This window comes from Sitophilus oryzae, unplaced genomic scaffold, assembly GCF_002938485.1.
Source record: "Sitophilus oryzae breed Bouriz unplaced genomic scaffold, Soryzae_2.0 scaffold_1385_pilon_pilon, whole genome shotgun sequence".
NCBI lineage: Eukaryota > Metazoa > Arthropoda > Insecta > Coleoptera > Curculionidae > Sitophilus > Sitophilus oryzae.
In genome coordinates, this window is record NW_022146043.1 from 1,152,059 (window position 1) to 1,174,839 (window position 22,781).

A 22,781-nucleotide genomic window follows, 5' to 3' on the forward strand; every position below is an offset into this window, starting at 1 on the left:
TTTATCTTTTATTTTCATATACCTACAATAATTTACACCATGCTGAAGGTAGAGTCGATGAACCATGTGAAGGACAACTAGTTTAAAAATAAAAATCAGTATTATATAGCAACTATATTTTATTATAAGAAATATAACCTACTTTTAAAATTAACTACAGTAAATATATAACTTATATTAGTGTCTTATAAAATCAGTCCCAAGCATATTATTCCTTAATATCTAATTCATAGGCATATCAAAAAAAATCTAACTTCGTTCACTCTTAACATACGCTAATATCACAATATAAAGAGATTAAACTTTCTCAACCAGAGGCAAAAATATGTACTAAATAAATGCTATGCTATTTTCTAAGCCGGCGCTGGAGCAACTCCAAAAGCAGATATAAATACGTTGATTACAGTAACGAGAAATACGCCAATTATGGTAAAATTATTAATTTTATTCGCTATACACAACGCTTTTTTGTCTTTGACGTTGTAAGTGGCATTCCATACAAGTCCTATACCAACAGCAACCTGCAAGATAAAATAATAAAGTCAGATATTTGTCAATATTACATAAAATCTAAGAGTTAAAATATACAGGGTGGCTTGAAATATAACAGATACCGCGGGTGCGTCTCAAAAGTGGCTCGCCCCTATAACTTTTTTATTTTTTCAGATAAAAAAAAACGAGATTTGATATGTTAGTATATGACATAAATTAGGATTGATTGACGTATTCAATTGTTTTTGGTCACTTTCTGTTTCACCGGACTACAAATTTTGATTTTTAAATTGCACCCTCGGTATTTTTTTACTTTATTCGATAGAAAATGACATTCTGAATAGAATGACATATTAAGTCAACTTTCTTCTGTAAAGTCTGTAAAATTATTCTGGAAATATTTCGACAGGCAAGACATTTTCTTTTAAATTTTACTGTATATTTAAAAAACTTTTTAGAACTGCCTATTCACCGCAAATTTTCCCACGGTATAATTGCTTAATCTCTGATATTACCATGGTTACAGCTTTACTCTATGATTACGGCACTAAAAAAGATGCAAATAGAGAAAAAAACCGGTGGCTCTCAAAGAGAAAATATGATTCTTTTACTGAGATCTACCAGTCCCGAAAATATTTGCACATATTTAAGACTCACCTTCTAAAAAGTTTTTTTGAATAGCACTAAACGGCGGTTAAATTGTGATAACCCAATTTCAAAGTAATAGCAGTTTTATTTTATATATTTTATTAAATTTAACCGTTTTTGATTTTTTTTCAATTTAAGTTCAAAATTTAATTTCAAAAATAAATATTTTTTTAAAATAAATTTATGTTGCCTTTCATTTAAATTAGTTCTTACATTACTTTAAATTTTTATAACTTGATAAATATACCACACAGGATATTCATAAAAATATGATTCATTTAAATATGAAAATCGAGATTAAAAAAGGTTTTTTTTAGTTCGTTTTAAATAAAAAAGTGTTTTTATATTTTCCATAATCCAAAGTAGAAACGCAACATTGCATGAAGTTATATTTCAAATACTATTTTGATTATTTCCAACATTAATGCATTATTTATGGCTTTACCTGAATACATTATAATTTTAATCCTTACCTGTAAAAGTAAACTAATAGAAATAAGGGCTAAACTAGGGTAATAATATGGATGAGTCCTAAAAGTTTCCAAGACGTATCTGAGTTGATTTGCATTTGCTGAGAACAGAGCTAGATCCATCATTCCCTGAGCCAGAGTTTTCTTGTGTTGGTAGACGTTCAAATCTGGAATGGTCTCACCGCCTATGGAACACGGAGCGATTTAGTAAGAATTATAACATTAAAAGAGCTTGCTAACTTACTTGGAAGCGTGTTTACCCCGTTGCCTAGTTCAAAATCGTATCCCCACGGCCTAAAACCTGGACTACCTGGAAAATCAGGTAAACCAGTCGGATTAACTTTGGCAACATCGGTTGGTGGTTTTGCAGCGTCTGGCTGGTCTGGATTAACTTGTGGATTTCCATCATTGTCGTCTGGACCCAGTCTAGAACCATAAGAAGATTATTAATAATATTGTTTGACCGTATTTTCCTCAAAGATAACTTACCTGGGTACTATACTGAACGTAGGAATATCTTCAGGTTCTTTATGGTTAATTAATTCGACATCTGGATGTCCAGAGTCATCTTCACCAGATGGTTTAACATTTTCGGTATCTTAAACCAAAATAAAGAAGTTAGAAAAAATGTACCATTCCATACGAAATGCGATATAGTCATATTGGATTAACAAAAATACAGAATAAAAATAATAATATATTAGGTAAGTATGCTTTAATTTTAAATTAGACGACATTAATTATAGGCACCTTCAAATAAAAATTAATAAATCTTGGACATATATAAAATGTATCTAAATATAAATGATGTGTTTTTGTAAAATTTTTCTTTTAATATCTTTTCTTGTTCGTATTTATAGATACTTATCTCATTTTAACGGACATAACATGATAATTTATCAAAAAGCTTACGACCATAGCTTTATTTAATTTCCATTGTCCTGTTAAGCTATAGTTTATACTCAGAGAATTGCATATTAATTACTTGTTATGTTTGATTTTATAAATTGACTTCTCTTGAATATTTTAGCAAAAGAGCTAGTGAACATTGAATTTATTATACATTCAAACTTCTATCAAAATACAGAATTATTTTTATATGGTACTACAGTTAAATAGTGATATAAAAGCTTATGGTATTCTACTGCCAGATATGAGCAGAGATATTGCATAAAAATTGAAAATGTTAATTGAAATTTAAAGAAGCTGTCGTAATTTTAAAGAAAAAAACATTTTACTCTTTCATTAATTAATATTCCTTTAAAGATTTGGTCCTTAATTGTTATTCTTATTATAGAGTTATGTTATTTGTTGGCATTATGATTATTATCTATTGTACTTCCTTACTTGTGCCATTGGTAAAGAATCCATCATCAACACCTGGATATGGACGATTCACTACTTCTCTGTCATCATGTTCATCATCAGTTTCTATATGAGCTAAAGGGGCATCAGAGGTGTTGTTTCCTTCAATGTGAAGCAACGGCCTGACAGCGTTTGGTGATGGACTCCTACTCCTATCGGTGCCATTAGTCAAAGGTTTCAGCATCATATTTATTGAATGTCTAGAAAATAGATCATTAAAGATAACCATGTGTGATAACATTTATATTTCTGCAACACCATTCAACACTATCTGAGCTTTAATCATGAAAATTTTTCCCAATTTCATAATTTAATTTTTTTTTCTAATACATCGTCAATACAACATTCGTGAATAGGGTATTACTGTATTAGGATCAATTTTATTCAGTTAGTATTCATAACACAAGACAAACATTAAGTCAATAATAATTATAGTTAGATATTCAGTCATTTCTGTTGATATAATCTAAGCTTATGTCATGAAGCAATTCAAATCATAAAAAATCTTTCTAATCTTCAATTCTAGGCAATTTTGAAAAATATATGTAATAACCACCTGCAGCGATTAATGTGTATTTATTACTTTTAAATTGACATATGTATTTTTAAACAAGAAAATTATAGATTGTAATATATCAAAAGACGTTTTCCGACGTTTGGTTTCTGTTATTACTAGAAACAATTAACATATTTTTCATACGGAACACCATACACTTTAATTTAAAAATACAAAAAATCTATGATAGAGTAATATGTATGCCAGTGGCGGCTCGTGAGTTCTGAAGGACAGCCTCCACAAGAAAAAAACTTATCTACTATTATTGTTAGGGCATTAAGTCTATCCTAGATTTCATACTCGAAATGAGGTGTAACGTAAAAAAATTATCATGCCCTCAATTGTATACTAATTTCTTCCTTGTCTTTTGTCTTGAAGGTTGGGTGGATACTTGCCCCTGTACCCTTTAGTACCAGCCTCCATTACTATTTAGGAATAAATTTCGTTTAAACCTATTGAAAATTCTGAAGGAATAGAATTTGGAAACATATATTAATTTAGAGTAAACTATTTATGTTCCTAAAATATTAAACACTACAAATTTGATATAAACATAAAATAGGAATTTATTTCTTTGGTAACAGAGAGAACAAATTCTTTATTATCTATTGTCAGTTGCAAATAAAGCAAAAGACAATTTTCTTTATTTTTTTCTCGCCGAATTAATGGAAAACTGTATGTAATTATTTTAAATTGAGGGAACTGAGAATTTTTTTCTATTTTTCTTTGTTTAAGCTGCAATTTTACACTTAAACTCTTATTATCTATAATTTCAAGTCTATTTATTTTTTCTTTAATTTTCTTATTTATTATTGTTTCTAGTTCTTAGCTTATTTTTAGCAATAACAAAAACAAAACAAGTATATAGTTTATATTATACCGGGTGCGTCTCGAAAGTGACTCACCCCTATAACTTTTCTATTTTTTCAGATAAAAAAACGAGATTTGGTATCTTAGTATATGACGTAAATTAGGATTGATTGATGTTTGACGTACTCCATTGTTTTTAGTCACTTCCTGTTTCACTGGAAATGACTACAACTTTTGATTTTTAAATGGCACCCTCGGTATATTTCTGATTCATTCGATAAAAAATAACACTCTGAATAGAATGGCATATGAATCATATGTCAACTTTCGACATTTTCATTTAAAAATATCGTATTTTAAATTTCAAACTAGAGTGCCATCCATGATTGTGCTAAAAACACTAATTTTTAATCAAGGAGCTTTAGAAAAATACTTTTGATCGGCGTCTAATGTTTTTCGTGTCTTGTTCTGGTCGGTTTAAAAATGCCCAAATCGTATTTTTAATCATATCTCAATTTTTTCAAATGGAACAAGGATGGCCCATTAGCATGTTTGGAAAAAGCATTTCTCACGAATAATTTGATACCACACACTTGGCATTTCGAGTGAAATTGTCGTTATGAATCGCATGTTAAAATGTCAAAATAAACCATTATGCGAAAATGTCATGTCGAATGACATATCATATGTCAAAAGTTAAGATATGATATGTCATTCTATTCAGAGTGTCATTGCCTATCGAATAGAGTAGAAATATACCGAGGGTGTCATTTAAAATTCAAAAGTTGTAGTTGTTTCCGGTGAAACAGGAAGTGACCGAAAACAATTGAATACGTCAATTAATCCGAATCTCTGTCGTATAATAACATTCCAAATCTTGTTTTTTATATGAAAAAATAAAATAGTTATAGGGGTTGAGTCACTTTCGAGACGCACCCGGTATAAATAATTAATTAAATTCTTAAAATAATTATTTTTTTTAATTTAAATAAAAATTCACCATGCATTTTCAACCCAATATTTCTTTTAATTATTGTTTTATTATTGTGATTTTCTTGGCATATTATCAAAGATCTATTTGCATCATAATTAATGTTTTAAGTTTATAAAATAAAATTTTACTATAAAACTTACCCTGCGTCTTTGTCAAACTGTTCTTGAGTGTCCTTTAGACGTGCGTAAGTTATGTCCATGTAACAGCGTTTAAAAATAAACGGATTACAATAATTTTATCCTTCTGACTGCAACAGCAAACACCCGTCTTCCACTAGCACGCGATTCAGCGCAACAAAAACAAATATGTTTAACCACAAGTTGTTTATGCAGATGAACCGTTACCGATGCCCGATGCCAAGTCACAGAAGAACAATACCGATATTCTTGTATATAAACAATAATATTTCTGATGGAGTTGTGTTGCGACCGAACGTCGCCACAATATTGACCGCGGCGCTCGTGCTTCGTCCGGTTTTGAACGTTTTCGACGAGGGAATTTTCAGAAATTACTTAGCCGCTTCCACCGAAGCGATTTAATTATAATTCGCAAATTACCGGCCGGCTGCAGACAGGTCGCCAGTGTCAACCTTTAGAAATTCGCGGGACCCTGAACGGCAGCGCTGCATTTCTGATTCACCGAAAGCTGCTGGGCTTTCCCAACGACACGCTATTTACAAGAGCTGTTCAAACAGTAAAACCCGACCTGATTTGCGCAACCAGATAGAATATCTGTTAAAAGGTTAAAAGGCCCTAAAAGTAATTTTTGGTTTCAAAATTCTGTTCCGGAATATTTTTTCGAATTATCATCAATGTTTTAATCAAATCCATAGTGGCATTTCGCTTCCCCTAGTTTTTTGTCCATTCTTTGCATATAATTTCTTCAAAAGTTTTTCCATGCGTTTCAAATTTGGGTCTCTGGTCCCGTAGTTGGCTAGTCGTTTATATCATAGATTCATCTTGTTCTCATTCGTTAGTTCGGCGAGTCCAGCGGTTCTCCGACCATTATACATCGTACAGCTGTACTCCACTTCGTTTTGCAAATTCTTGCTGCGACGTCGTTTACATTGAGTAGCCTTTGACTTGGACTGGTATACTAAGACGATCTCATGATGTAACAGTAGTATTCTTTCGTTCTGAACGAACTGAAAATGTTCAGTTCTGAAAAAGAATACTACTAACGTAGGCATTTAAATTCCAAAGCTCTATGTCATCTATAATTTAAGTTATTAAAACTCTAAGAAAATACATATGGTAATATATTATAGTAAAGGCAGGGGCGGATCGTGAATTTGTGGGGCCCTGGGCTGAAACTACTTAGAGGCCTACCTAAGTACTCAACTAATAGCCATATCAAAAAACTGTTTCTATAATGATATATTATTATTATATATTCTTTAATGCACAAAAAAAAACATAAATGCTACTTAAATCTACGCAAGTATTAGTTGTATAAAAGGCGACTTTATTGCTGTGGTAGCAATCTCTTCCAGGCAACCTTTAGGTGAGAGAGAAACCGAAATAGTGATATTATATAATATATAAGAATATAAATAAAATAAAACAATTTTATTTTTTTATTATGAATTAGTAAAATAAATTGATAGGTCACAGAAATTGACAGTTATTTGGTCATCACATTGCAAGTCTTTTGTTAGATCACAATTTATGGAAAGAACTGATAAATTATTTCGTCGATGGTTCGACATTGTTGTCCTATATTTATTTTCTACATAAATCTTGGAGAAGGAGCGTTCTGCTTCACAGCTAGTGATTGGCAATGTTAAAAAAATCTTTGAAATGGTATAGCAGTTAGGGAACACGTCAATAAGTTTATTTTCATACATGAGCATAAAAATGTCACTGAAGTGGTGTAATAGCTTAGATTGGTGACTCTGGCTTAGATTGGAGTCCGGGTTTAATTCAATGCACTCGTTCTCTAAATGCTCGTTTACGTCATCGGGATAGTAATCAATAATATGACTATATTTTTGTCTTGCAAATCCATTAAAAATTTGAATTTTTGCTATATGTCTCATAGACTTGGCTTCTTTTATTTAAATCCATAATCAGCTTATCCAACGCTACGTTTAACGTGTCCCTTTTAAATCTTTCTGCGCCGTATACTGAGGGTGCAGCCACACTATCCTAAAAACGGCGTATCGGCGTAACGGCGTAACGACCTTGAATCGATTTTCAGTAATTCTATTGGTTGAAATTTTTGACAGATGAATTTGACAGATAAAATTTCTGACAGATGAATGTTTCAGCCAATAGAATTACTGGAAATCAAAGCTGGAAATCTATTCAAGGTCATTACGCCGTTACGCCGATACGCCGTTTTTAGGATAGTGTGGCTGCACCCTGAGAATTCACCTGTAGACTTATTCTGAAAATTTTGGAGTAAAGCTTGATTTTCATGCATCCGTTGTCCGACGATACGATGATACGATATTAATTTTATTGGTCGAACCATCAAAAAGTTTATTAGATAAATAACAGAATTTATATATTTATTGCTGTAGAGATTCTGTGATTACCTTTATTATTATCTTACCAGGTATTATTATTTTTAAACATATTATTTCATCGCACATTTAATTTCTCTAATAGTTCTGTTAACATAACAATACTTTATACCTAGTCCTCGTAAATTCGCGTAACTATACGTGACGTCAGTGAGGTAAACAGAAAATAGCATAAATAGATTTTCCGACTAGAGAAAGTGCGTGTTTCTTAATAATTTTCAACGTGAACAGTTTTCTGCGGATCAATATAGGCCTTGTTTATTATAGGGTATTTGCACGAAAGTGTTTAAGAACAAAGCAAAACATTGCAGATAATGTAGAGAGATAGCGTATGATCGAACAAAAAATGCGTTAAATTTAAATTGGCTTGAAAATGATGATAATTTTATAGGTATATAAAATAACAGCAATCTTCATTCTCAAACCTACTCTGATGCCGTTTCTTTCTACCATATACTTACTGAAAGAGGGCAAAATATACCACTGAATTTATAATCCAAGGATACAAAATCTTTCTTCTGTGTGTTTCTCTTCTTTAGTCGTAAATAAATTTGTCCCACTAACCAAAAATAATTTTAACTCTTCAGGGGGTGTATCTGGTACTTCGTAGTCAGAAGGAAAAAAAGAGCAGTTTGTGTTTCTGCATTATAAATCCAGTAGTATTTAACAAAATATAAACATTTTTATTTCTTATCTTTTGTTTCTGTTACGAACTACCGAGCTGTTTTCAGAAAAGAATAAATGTGGTTAAATTGGTGGTTGTCTTATTTATCTTTTTATGATTAGATTCTTGTTAACAATAGCAGGACAGTTAAGAAAATAACTTATCAAAAATTGTGGCATTTCCTGTGACAAACGCCACAAAACATACTGATATACTAGAGGAATATTTTTTAAATTTCCGTAAATCCTGTAAAACAAGTTGCTTGTATCTAATATTTTCGTATTTATACTCGTAATATGGTAATATACACATAACATATACAGGTTGTTAATTTGTTTATTACTCGCGGCAAGAGCTTTATGGTTGAAATATGGCAACCTCGGCCCGCTCGTCGATAGACGACGCGACAGGACGAGTCGGCAGAAAACCCTATAATTGCATGCGTTCTCAATAGGTAGTGTTGCCATTCTGTTCCCCTATAAGTAACTGACGTGTTAACAACCTGTATGTATTATTATAATACATAACATATTTTAAATAGATATTATGAGGGCAAATTTGTGATGCAAATCAAAAGTTTAACAGTTTTTTTTTCAATATTAAATAGCAATTAAATAGCAGATCGAAAGATAGGTACCTATACCTTATTTTTTGGCGCCCCGTGCAGATTATGCAATTGGAGTACGTGGGGAAGGAGACACACTAGGAAAATTTTACCAATTGCTTATTTTTTTTTAATTTAACATACAAATTTCAGACACCAGTACGTATTCTACTTATAGAAACATTATAAATTATACTAGGGGGTCCTGTAACAAAATGCGTCGGTCATCTTATAGGTCCTACAAAAAAGAAGTTGATATGAATTTTATTTATGTGTAGACTTTGTTTACTTGGATGTTTCTCAGGAATATACAGGGTGTCAGAAATAAGTGCAGGTATTTTAACAGGTAGTATATTTCGACCCCAGAAACACGCCTGTGAGGTTTTTTCGCGAAAAAAAATAATAATTTGGAATTTTTTTCAAAAAAATTTGGAAAATTTTTTAGTTAAAAAACATTATTTCTTGATAATATAGCAACATAGGTAGTAGATTAAATTTACAAGAAAGAAAACCCAGAAAAGATCCAGTGGTTCTCAAAATTTAAGCAAAACATCATTTTTTTGGAAATTTTCAAAGTAAAATAACTCGGTTATTTTGGACTAATTTTGAAAAACGGTAAAGAGGAAATATGTTTCTTTTATCGAGATCTACCGCCCCTTAAAATATCTGCATTTATTTCTGGGACACCCTATATAGTTACTTACACAGGGTTTCTCAGGAAAGCGCCAGCCCCTGAGGAAGCATTTTTTTTAAATTATATTATATTTGGATTCTATATCTATATATATTCTAGATCAATATTTTTTTAAATAAAAGTTTTCTTCTTATTTGAAGGTGTCATATTTTAGTTATATTCTTGTAAAAATTTGATACATATGATCCAAGGTATCCACAAATTCATCCCATTTTTGTTCTCTTTGTTTCAATGATCATCAAAAATGAATGAAACTTTATTTTTACATTTATATGGTCAAATCGAGGTACTTCTTCGTAAAACGCTCTGTATAGCCTGTGCAGATCTTTAATAAGTTTTATGAATTCTCCTTTTAGTGTAATTTAAATTTTTATTCGTCATAGTTCAAAGCCCCGCCGTTTAAGTTTATTTTGACGATTTCGATGAAACAAATAAGCATACTGTTGACACGGTGCCAAAATTTAAAGAATATAAATAATACAGCTCTTAACATTTCCAACTAAAACAAACATGTTTTTTACTAAGAATAAACATATATATCTACATATACCTCTGAATTATGTTTGTCGGAATTATGTACCTATTCTGATTAAATCGAAAAAATTATAATTTAACAGTGAAATTATAATAATTATGGTTTTTACTTTCAAAGCTATATAGATATGGAGCAAATGCGCACGGCCTTCCAAGAATGTTGATCGATTAAAGTTTTGCAGAAATATGTAAATTCCATGATATGGTGTAATTGTACCAATTACGCATAGTTAACTGTAGCGGCTCTAATAATTCAGACAGAGGTAGGTAGCTGCCAACGTAACATTACTAATATTTTTTAACAAATACATTTTTAACTTAAACAGTTAGGGATTTATTAGTTAATAAAAATACCTATATATTTATAAAATATACATAGTTAGTTGGGGCCTATATTCAATACCAATTAAACTTTTAGTTACGTAATCGAGTGTCCGATTTTTAAGTTCATTGTAGCTCGGCTGTAAAAAATGTTAATTTGCCACATTTATTTATTTATTTCCTGATATTGTCATTCGTTTTGTCTTCAATTTTGTATTACGAGTTTTTGGTTTAAATAAATTGTGTTGTGATACGTTAAGCTTTAAAGAGTTTACTAGCGGACCTGGCAATAGAACATTTTGTTCTTTTTAGAACCTCTTTTAGTGCGAAGTGTACAAGATAGCTTAATAGCCGTAAAAACCCATCGCAACTTTATTAGAATATTTTGAACGGGAAACGGATTTAATTATGAAATCAGCGAGAACCGAATTATCACTATCGCAACTTACAAAGCTCCTTGTGGAAAGAAGTACATTCTAAGATGTTAAAATTCAACAAGTTCATTTTTTTTACTATCTAATTCAGCCAGTCAAATAATTTCAAAAATTAGAATTATTTGCAAAAGAAGGGGAGTATTCTTCTTCGTAAAAAGTTGTTTTCTAGAAAATATAAATCCCGAACCGACATTTTAACTATTCTAAAACTAGCTGCTGGCAATTTTTTATCGCAGTAACTTTGCGATCGATCTCAGCATGTATACGCAAGATTACAAATTCAGGGGGTTCCACGCGTTTTTATAATTTGCGCCTAAATCCATAGCGTAAATATATGAGTTTCAGATAAATGCTTTTTAATACAGAGATATAGAGCTAAAATAATAATTCAAAATAAATACATTACATATATAATTAATAATTCATATATAAAATACAATCAAATCTGTGGCGAGCACAGGTGATCATAGGCCAGGCAGCTGACAAGAATATGACTGTTGCTACATAAATATTATATCATCGTCATCATCATATTCGGTATTTTGAACATCATAAATTTTAATCGGCATAAAATGTAATCAATTTATTTTTGACGTATGACGTTTGCAAAAATTTGGTTAGAAATTCAAACTGTGACATCTCAGATATTTACTTTTTAATTCAAAATTCCTTTTCTTTATCCAAATTTTGCAGTTTCTCTAATTTAAACATTAACATTAAAACTAATGGAAGATTTTAGAGATGACCAGAAAAATTTCTTTCGATCTGGTGTTTGTCATTATTGTAAAAAAATTTGTCTTCCTATAACCAGGTGCAAATCCTGCAAAATATTAGCTTATTGTTGCAAGGATCATCAAGTTAAAGATTGGAAAAGCCATAAAAGGCTATGCCAAGTTATTGCGAATGAAGGTACCTTTTTGAAATATAAAGTAGATAGTTATAACGATCTTTTAAATTATAAAAAACGACGAGGCTGTTATTGGCAATATAAACTGGGACGCCAATTAAAACAGTATGAATCACAAATGTGGCTGTTTCCAATATACTGTGCTGTGTGTTTTTGCAAAGAAGATGTATTTCCATGTACAGATTGTTTAACAGAATATTATTGCTCTAAAGGCCATCAAGATAAACATAAAACCCACCATAAAATTTTTTGCAAGGATTTCCGATTGTCTTTAGACTTAGATTGTTTCTTTTATAACAACACACCGTTATTTGTTTTAAAATCTAAAAAAATTAGTGATGAAATTAGTTGTATTCCAGAAGATATAAATTTTCTCACATCACTATATGATTCCTCAGTATCAAATAGAGATTTACATTTTATAAATAGTTGTGATGAAATATTAAGCGGTCTAACAATTTTGTTTGGCTTGGAACATGGAAAGGTTGTTACTAATCGTAAAATATATGATAAATCATTAGTAGTTCATTTAGTAGGTGCCTCAATTTTTGAATTAAGTTTAAACTGGATTTTTATTACAGAGACATTTATTCATTATATACAAAATTTGGAAAAAATTACATTTATATTTGTAGGACCAGAATGCTTTCAAAATTATTTTTTTAAAAATGTAAAAAATGAACTTTGTAATAATTGTAAAAATAAAAATTTAGATATAAATGCAGAGTATTACAAATGTCTGTATCATGAAAAAATATCTGAATTAAGAAAACCTGACATTGTGATAGCATTTAATAGTGGTTTACACGAATTTGTTGACAGTAAAAATGATAGTTGGAAAAATAGTTTAAGCTCATTAATGTATTATAGTGACGTTCCTTTAATGTTAACTGCCTATACTGAAATTGAGATAAATGCTGATCTAAATCTAATTAGAAATGTTGCTAATATAGATATAATTTATGGTCCAAAACAAAATCCATATTCAAATTTAAAGCCTTTGTTAGACTGGGAAAATAATTTACACCCTGTATATTATATAAATAATTATGTTGCTGTGTTAAAAAAAGTAATATAAATTTTATAAAATAAGGTGGCATGGTTTAATATTTTTTTAACTCTTCTTAACAGTAATTGAGGATATATGTATGTAAAGTACATACAATTTACACACAACTATCTTAGACTCACGTTACTTCCTAAAGAAATAAAGTCCTTCAAAGTATATATATGATTATAATTTGCAAATAGCTTTCCTTTCCTTGTACAGTTATTAAAAAACAAGTATTGTATTTCTAGAATTTATATTGTTCTGGATTAATAAATATGTTTTCTAACTAGTATGAAGACTGGTATAAGGCAAAGACTATAACGCCATATTTTTCTGTTTGAATTTTATTGGACTTAATATTTTTTGGGGATTATAAAATATGTAAAAATGTACTCTGAATAACTAATTTTTTATATATTATTAAATACATTTAAAAATGTGATATTGGTAATTGGACTGCAAAGATAAGATAATATAAAATAAAAATATATTATAAAATCTACTATTAATTATAAATACCTAAAAAATGCTTTGGGTTTTGGACAGACATTGATATCTACCGTACAAACCAATCTGATTTGTGGTTGACCTTACTGGGGATTAGAAAAAAAGGTTGGCTTGGGCTAATGAACAAACTAAATTACAAGGTAAAATAGACATAAAAACTGTCTATAAAGATGAAGCCAACAATCGCTTTAAATGTTTAGTCATGGTATTCATTTTTTGTTATTTATTTTCATTATTTAGTTCATCATTAACTTGATGTTTAAACTAGAAATATATATTTTTCTATTTTAGCGTTAAATATATAAATATTCTTAATAAAAATTACATGTTATATTACGTAGGTATTTACTCAATTTAATTCCTTTAAATGAAAACATTCTATCATTAAATATTTTAATTTGTTTTTAATAATTGCGGAAACTATATAATTACATTCTTGTCGTACAAAGATTATTACTTTGGTACCCATTAATAATGAGTTTTTCTCAAAAAATGATCAGTATAAAAAAGAAGGAATAGTTAAACAAATAATTACTAAAAGACAATTTATTGTTTTTAATAGTAATGAAAAGGCCGCTTAAAATATTTAAATTTTTATAACCCCTTGTAGAGGTTCTTAAAAAAAACTTAAAATACATTTAAACTGTTCAATGTAATAAAAATGAAAGTATTTAATATTTCAATGACGATATTGTAAGATTTAAGATATTGTTGCTTTTCCTATTTAAACACTAAAATGTTCATGATTTCGTTCATATTGTTTAACATTTAAGTAGCTCAGCGTTGATAAATCTGATGTACCTACACTTATTTTTTATATCTATCCATTTCACGTTAATGCAAAATATTATTTCAAGATAAATAATTTCAATTCAAAATATTGAATATACGTATCACAGCTTACTTTCAACCAGCTGGCCATCTTCACTTTTTTGGAGTATTCGCGTTTCACCTGCCGCGCCTGTACTCGTACACATGTCAGCAGTCAAAGCGCAAGTCTCATAAGAAGTCAGAACAGAGCTCAAACTTACACACCATATATTATTCTGTACCAGTAAAATATAAGGTACCATTACCATAGTAGAAACTATTAATATACTAGAAATAAAATTATAAAAATTGAAAATGATTATTTACTTATTTTTATTTCTATGATTTCTTCTACAATTCCTATATACCAATACCAGAATATGGGAATCTTACAAATTAGACGAGATATATACTCTAAGGAAATATGGTATACCTCTCTATACAGTGCTAATACGTATGTATATGTAAATCTAAACGATACTGATCTATAGATTAGTTGACTCTTGTAGTAACCACATTAAGAACCTTGAACCAAAAATTAAAAATACAATACAACTCTTAAAGGTACATACTTAATACATATGCAAAAAAAATTGTTAGAGATGGATGGTATTGTCCTCGTCTTTGTATTTTCTACACCCCGTCAAAATAAATACGTTAAAAGCATTAACATTTCTCTTATTAATCAATGTTTATTTAACATTACATTTTATAATATATATTTATTTAACGCAATTATTCAGTAAATATTTCTGATCTTTTTCCAGTTTTTAAAAAAAGTTCTTGTATTAACTCAATTTAGTAAAAGAATAATATATAGGGTGATGTAAATAGTACAGGCATAAACTATAAAGTGTGTCCACCGAGACAGGGAATATTTTCACAGACGATATCAAACAAATTGCAGAAAATTAAATTTGCCTCTGAATTAAAATGACAGATACAACTGTCATTGTCAGGGATCCTTCTGTTGGACCTTTAAACTACCTCTACCTTCCATATTTTGAACTATACCTATAAACCCTATCGCACTCAATATGTTGGACAAACTATACATTTAACAATATATATACTCTATAAAATATTTTAATTTTAATGAAAATATTTTTTACTATACGCTGGCAAAATAGGCACTAGGCACCTTGAATAAATTTAACAAATTCAAATTGAATTTCAATTTCTGAAATTTAAATCTTGAATGTTTTCTTCTATATAGGACAGATACTCTATATAGGTTGAACCAAATTCACAAATGCTTTTTTTAAAAATTAGTCACCAAAAAATTGTTGATTGTGATTTTTTATAGAATACTTATCTAGATATGTCACATACAGGGTGTTCAAAGAGCTAATTGTAAATTTAATCTACTACCTATATACAGGGTGGCGCACCTCATTCGCCTCGGTTGATTATACGAAAACGGAAAGATGTAGTAACAAAATATTTTATGGGTATATGTGGAGAGGTAATGTGCACAATTTAAATTTATTTTGAAATGTACAGGGTGTTTCAGAACTAAGATTCATACCAAAGTTATATTTTTTTCTTACCCCGTATTTTATTTCATTTTTGGAATAATCTTGGGCCCAAAAAAAGGTATATGTTTAAAATGTTTGGTTTTTGGTTTATTTCTCTACCTTTAAACTCAGCACAATAATTAATTCTGAAAAGTAATGTACAGGGTGTTAATAATCTATTCTATTGTAGCACGCAAATTTAAATATCTCATAAACTAAAGATTTTGAACATATTTAACCCTTATAATAAATTCCTTTTTTTGAGCTCAAGAATCCAAAAATTAAATAAATTACCGGGTGTTCTATAAGAAAAAATATAACTTTGGTATGGATCTTAGTTCTGAGACACCCTGTATATTTTAAAATAATTTCAAATTGTGCACATTGTCTCCCCACATATACCCATAAAATATTTTGTTTCTACATCTTTCCGTTTTCGTATAATCAACCAAGGCGAATGAGGTGCGCCACCCTGTATGTGCGATATAATCAAAATATGTTTTTTAACTAAAAATTTAAAAAAATCCATTTTTTGCGAAAAAAATTCATATACATACATGTTTCTGGGGTTGAAATATCCTCATGAACTCCTAAAATATTTGCACTTATTTAAGACCCACTCTCTGTATATTTTTTTCATCCAAATTTAGATATCATTTTATTTTCCTCCAAATTTAGATTAGTAACATTTTTAAGTTATTTTTTCGGAGTATTTGAATAAGCTGGATAAGGCTACTACATACATTTATCTTTTAAACATAGTATAAAACTTCCAAATTTAATCCATATCGGTTTCAACTAATTTACATTAAGGACAAGTATTTCTAAGATATTTATTCCCCTTAATTAATGTGTTTAAATCTTATTGTGTAATAAGACTAATTAGTACTTATGGTGCTACAGAACCCCTTCCAATGGTACTCGGTGGATTTGAAAGTAAACTCAATTCTTGGCCGCTATTAGCCAGTTTCAAGTTTGCCGGGCCACTACCAGTGCGGGGTCTAAGATTTTTTGAATTTTTAATCTGTTTTTGCAGGTATGTATACGATTTATATATTACAGAAAAAAAATCATCAGTAGAGTGTATATTCATGTTTTTCAAATTATTTACTCTTATTTTCTTGTTAAAAGTTTTGATATTTTTGTAATTTTTAAAGAAATTATGATAATATAAAGAATTTATAATTATTTAATTATAGTACATAATTAACATAATTAATTATAGAGGTGTTTAAACTTTTATTTGAATGGGTATAATTAGTAAATACTGTATGAAGCAAAAAGGTTTATGTTTGATATGTTTTATCAAACAGGGTTTAATTTTATAAGTTTAACAAATTCAAATGTAAGTTTTCATAAGAATTGTTAGTCATTCTTTAATCATTATACAAAGCACTCTTCAAAATAGTTTTATGATAGCATAATCAAAAAGTTTTATAATTAATTAATCACATTGTATTTAATGTGTGTATTAATATTACTACTAACATTGTGATTAATTTAATTTTGATTCTTTAAAGGTACATTTATTCGATTTTTTCATTTTATGTTTTAATAACGCTCTTTATATTCATTTAGTTAATTGATATTTTAATTGTTAATTAAAATATCAAATATCTTTGCCTATGTGTAGTTTTTGAAGTAAGAAACCGCGCAATAAAAATCTTATCTGTTTAACACTTAGTTTTTTTACAATTATAGTTATAAATATGCAAATTTATTATAATGTCATTATTTTTTATTTAATAGTAATGACTGGCAGTATCATTATATTCATGTAGAAAAGGATTTTCTAAGGCTAAACTAATTATACAGTATATTAATGACGAAAGAACTGCCTTTGTTATTGGTGGAAAATGCATAACTTACAGTACGAAGTTCTTTTTATTTATAATATATCTCTGAACTAAAATATGCGGTAGGGGAGAGTGTCTTTCATTTTACATATAAAAGGTTAATGAATATCAGACATATAGCGATTTTTTTAATAAAACAACTTATAACTTAACGTATTTATACTCGTATAAATATTAAACAATATACACAAATATATATAACAATATAATGAAATATCATAAAAAATATCATTTAGAACTAGACTAAAATCCAAGGTCCAGTAGCGTCCCGAGAGGTACTTAATTATGTATAGGGTGTCCCAATATTCCGTGGACATAGAACTACTATGTATTTTTGAAATCGAAATAAGTTCAATGGCCACAATTAACTTCTATCACCTTCTATACAATAGTGCTTGGTTTGGTTTGGTGGCGAGAGGTTGCGTTTGGTTGCCCTCTAGCGCAGGGCATCTAACTTTGAAAAATTAAACACATTTTTTTAGATATTTGGAGAACCGTTATTCCGATTTGAAGAAGATTTTGGGTGTGTATGTTTTACTAAGTGCTCTAACATTTAACTCTCACAAAAATCAAGAAAAAATACGGGAAGGGTGAAAATTACCCCCACCCATACATAAATTTTAGTATAAATATTTTTCAACTCGACCGACGACCGATTTTTTATGTAAAATTGTTCTTCTAGTATTTACTACATTTTTTGTCTCTTGTAATAAAACGCCACCGTGTATACTGTTTCGGTGCGGAGGTAGTTTTTACCCTTTCCGTACTTTTCCTTAATTTTTGTGAAAGCCAAATGTTAAAGCACTTGCCAAAACATAGACACCCAAAATATAATTCAAATCAGAATAACTGTTCTCAAAATATCTGAAAAATTGTGTTTGTTTTTTTAAAGTTTGATGCTCTCTAGCGGACAAACGAAGCACTTTTGTATAGAGGTAAATTGTGTCCAATGAACTTATTTTGATTCCATAAATACGTAGTCACCCTGTATATATAGACAAAAAAGGGGTGAGCGTACACACCACAATCATTTTTTTCCTCACGAGCCGCTACTGACCTTTACCGACCCAAAAAATCTGTCTAAACTCTTACTATTTACGAAAATCCTGTCACCTCAAGAGATAAACGATCTACCAAAACTCTGTTGCAATATGCAATCTTTAAACATATACTTATATCTGAATAAATCAATAAACATGTAATTCATAAATTAGTGAAACTTTGCACCTTAATTTTAGTAACAAGCAGTGTTTGCGTAGGACTGTCTCGAAATCATATGCAAATTTTTTCAGATAAAATATTACACGATGATTAAATTGGTAATCCTCGTTGCGTCGTTCGCCGCCACTGCTTGGGGCTTCTCTGCCGGAGCTCCGTTATCGGTGTGCGATGACATGTTGCCCAAGCACCCTGTGGATCCGCAAAAATCCACAATGCCTTACAAAATCACCATTAATAAGGAAGAAGTTGGACCTGGAGGAGAAGTCGAGATCAAAGTTGGCGGAAAGTTCTTTTTAGGTATAATTTATATTTATAATTAATCTCAATAAATAATACCCAATGATCTAAATATTTGAGACAGTACTGTTTTCGGTGTGTGTAAATGTTCAGTATCGTAGTACTTCCGGACTTCCTGTTGTACCGGAACTAGAGTTCTTTAATTCAATGATTTAACCTTTGAATGATTAATTTAAAAGTAACGTAATTTGAACTATACAGGGTGGTCCAAATTGTATTCCGGAAACTTCGGCAGCGTTCTGCAGATAAAAATAAGTAAAACAGTTCGTATAAATGTACGTCCTAAATTGCTTAGTTTCGGAGATACAGGGTGTAGAAATTTCATTTTTATTTTGATTTTTTCCAAATAATTTTTGAAATAACGTCAATATTTGGATGAAAATTGGTGGAAGTTTTTTGACATGATAATGTCAAATTGTAGAGGGCGTATATGTGTTTAACTGTTTTGATGAGTAATAACTTTTAGTCGGTACCACAGTCGGTACCTGTATAAAGCCACTGAGTGAAAAAATATATACATTTCCGTGACTTTTTACATAAAAAATATCTCTTGGCAAAAATCGCTACGCGCAACCGTTCTCAAGATATTTAGAATGGAAATAGTCATTATTGACAAAAAATAAACACGTTGCGTAGATAGTTATTTGACTGAAATAATAAATTTGGGAAATTTTTATTTTTTTAAATTAATCATAAATTTTTCTGCGAAAAAATGATAAAACAGTATCTGTTAATCTTTTGACACAAAAACATTTCAAAGTTGTGATTAAAAAATTATGATAAAACTATTTCTGTTGAACTTTAGGCACAAAAACATTTGAATTTATGATTTCAGTCTAATAACTACCGGATCGAATAAAAACGGCGTCAGCGATGGCTATGAAATCACGATCGATGACATTTCCCATATAATTTTACATATTATAAATGACAGCGATCTTAATTTCATAGCCATCGCTGACGCCATTTTATTCGATCATACGGTATTTAGCTTGTATTTAGTGAACATGTTTAATTTATTTCAATAATGATAGGCATTGATAATTTCGATTCCAAATATCTCGAGAACCATTACTCGTAGCTATTTTTACCAAGAGACCTTTTTTACGTAAAAAATATGGTAAATGTATATTTTTTTTACTCAGTAGTTTTATACAGGTACGGACGAAAAGTTACTACTCTTCGAATCAGTTAAAAAATATGTAGGTGGCGCCCCCTACAAGTAGGAGTCATATTGACATCAAAATCAAATTTCTCATGTCAACAAACTCCTAGACACCAATTTTCATCCAAATATTGACTTTACTTCAGAAATTATTTGGAAAAAATCGAAATAAAAATGAAATTTCTACACCCTGTATCTCCGAAACTAAGCATTTTAGGACATACATTTATACAAACTTTTTTACTTATTTTTATCTGCAGAATATGCTGATACAATAATATGCGGAATATACAGGATGTCAAAAAAATAGTGTATCTATAACTTCAGTGGGCGATTCTACAGATAAAAATAAAACAAAAAGTTCCTATGAACATATGCCCTAAAATGCTTCCCCAAGAAATTACAGACCTCGAAAGGTGAAATAAAAATAATATATTTATTTATTTATTTTTAAGAACATTGGTAAACCGAAAAAGTAGCAAAATAAGCGTTCGGCATTTAACGTTTTATGTAAAACTGGCTAGGTATTTTTACACAAATGAAGAAGGAAATTAAAGATAAAGGATTATACTATATCCGAATTATAGCACATTTTTAGACAACTTCTTTATTTTTAAGATTTTGATTGTCAAACATCACCAAAATATTCCTTAGGTTTGGACTAAATTTTCTCGAAAATAAAGACAATTTAAAATTCCGTTACAATACGAAAATAGATTAAAGTTTTGTGATTACCACCTAAGTTAGATACACAATTTTTTTGAAATCCTGTATAAACGAACAGCTTTCAGCGACATGTTAATATACTGTCCCATTTTTTAAGACTTTCCATAAATGAGATTATAGTATATAGATTAGAGTATATCATTTTAAAAATGAACATAAAAACTTCTCAAAAATTGAAGAAATGTGTCTTTTTTTAATTCTCGAATAATGACTATAATGACATATAGAGGACAGGACAACAGAAATCATTATGTCATTATGTCATTGTCATTCTAAAATCTAGCTGCGATCAGAGCTGCGATGTCGTTTTTTTGTTTTGTTTTTTTTTATCTGTAATTTTAACATAGATATCATGTTATAGGAGTATTATTGCAAGTTAGAAACGAAAAAAATAAGGCTGTAGGAACATTCCCCATACCCGGAAACGACAAATACTTCAAAGCCATAGACTGCCACGGAAACAAAGGAGTAAGTTTCCAAAACATTATATAAACCATGCATGCACTGTCTCTATCTAATAACCTTAATATTATTTACAGAGCAGCGCTACTCACAAAAACAAGGAACCAAAGAAAGATATTACATTCATTTGGCAAGCTCCAAAAACTCCCGGAAAATACACCGTCTAGTAAGTAATCTTTTTATTTCTATTGACATTAGACTTATTTATACAACTATATATAATTAATTTGAGAATAATTTATAATTTTTCTTTACAGCGCAACTGTTGCACAAGATGGAGGAGTCTTCTGGGTAGCGAAACCAAGTGGAACCATTAAAGTAGCATAAGTTTATAAGATATAATATAATATTTTTATCAATTTTGATGGATCTAACTGTAAAATATTTTATATGTGCTAAGTTGAATATTTTCTAAGAAAATTAATAAACGCACCTTGTGTAGATTTAAGTCTTTTTCATATTATACACTCAGCGTATTGGAGCTAAAATAACATAATGAGGCAAAAAGTAACATCAAAAAATATCCTACCGTTTGTAAAGTGCTAAAATCTACAAATCGTAATCACAAAGTGTCGTTAATAAACACAATTCAAGACAGAAATTTATAAAACTGCACCTCATTATTATAGGGTTTCTTTTTACAAATTCTTCGAAAATATTGAACATTATTTTCTATTTACACAATAGTTTATAATTTCGATAAAAAAATATACCAGTATTAAATTTATATAAATTCAAAATTTGAATTATTAGCGGGTAGTGGGAAAGCTTGCCACAGAAGCCGAAATGTAGATCGTAAATACTTCTGCTAAGTACATATGATGCATATGACATGACATGATTATTTACCTGACATCATCATATACAATTAAATTGTTAACACCTTTGATTAACACGCTCGTTTTTTACATACGTTATATATAACCATAGAATAAGTAACTAATCGCATTAAACCTAGATTTGCCTAGATAAAACGCTGTAAAATTTTAAATTGATCAATCTGATAATTTTATATATGATTGGAACTTTTACGTTACAATGTTGCTATAGCCAGGTGTCTGGCGTCTGGCGCAGTCAGGGCGCAGTCAAGCAACTACTACCCATTAAACGTATATGATTAGAAGACACAAGGTGCTATATATCTCTGGG

General features: G+C 29.7%; 2 protein-coding genes across 2 annotated transcripts; one reads left to right on the forward strand and one right to left on the reverse strand.

The window, feature by feature from the left end:
• Positions 1 to 218: 218 nt before the first annotated feature.
• On the reverse strand, positions 219 to 5,919 carry LOC115875418. The gene is made up of 6 exons (XM_030890874.1): positions 5,476 to 5,919; positions 2,958 to 3,175; positions 2,100 to 2,208; positions 1,855 to 2,036; positions 1,614 to 1,795; positions 219 to 521 (listed from the first exon to the last, which is right to left on the reverse strand). Exons 1-6 carry the CDS (start codon positions 5,532 to 5,534, stop codon positions 354 to 356), a joined length of 918 nt encoding a protein of 305 aa, XP_030746734.1. The 5' UTR covers positions 5,535 to 5,919; the 3' UTR covers positions 219 to 353.
• Positions 5,920 to 16,825: 10,906 nt separating this feature from the next.
• Positions 16,826 to 22,089, forward strand: LOC115875419 (putative defense protein Hdd11). Its single transcript, XM_030890875.1, has 5 exons — positions 16,826 to 16,941; positions 19,054 to 19,279; positions 21,532 to 21,638; positions 21,710 to 21,798; positions 21,890 to 22,089. Exons 2-5 carry the CDS (start codon positions 19,069 to 19,071, stop codon positions 21,957 to 21,959), a joined length of 477 nt encoding a protein of 158 aa, XP_030746735.1. The 5' UTR covers positions 16,826 to 16,941; positions 19,054 to 19,068; the 3' UTR covers positions 21,960 to 22,089.
• Positions 22,090 to 22,781: the final 692 nt, after the last annotated feature.

What these genes read in the sequence shown, in the direction of transcription:
- LOC115875418 (XM_030890874.1), bottom strand. Translation starts at nt 5,534, where the DNA reads ATGGACATAACTTACGCACGTCTAAAGGACACTCAAGAACAGTTTGAC. An exon ending in ATTCTTTACCAATGGCACAA is followed by an intron (nt 2,209 to 2,957) that starts GTAAGGAAGTAC and finishes TTTTGGTTTAAG; the next exon opens with ATACCGAAAATGTTAAACCA. An exon ending in ACGTTCAGTATAGTACCCAG is followed by an intron (nt 2,037 to 2,099) that starts GTAAGTTATCTT and finishes TTATGGTTCTAG; the next exon opens with ACTGGGTCCAGACGACAATG.
- LOC115875419 (XM_030890875.1), top strand. Translation starts at nt 19,069, where the DNA reads ATGATTAAATTGGTAATCCTCGTTGCGTCGTTCGCCGCCACTGCTTGG. An exon ending in TGGCGGAAAGTTCTTTTTAG is followed by an intron (nt 19,280 to 21,531) that starts GTATAATTTATA and finishes ATCATGTTATAG; the next exon opens with GAGTATTATTGCAAGTTAGA. An exon ending in CCCGGAAAATACACCGTCTA is followed by an intron (nt 21,799 to 21,889) that starts GTAAGTAATCTT and finishes TTTTCTTTACAG; the next exon opens with CGCAACTGTTGCACAAGATG.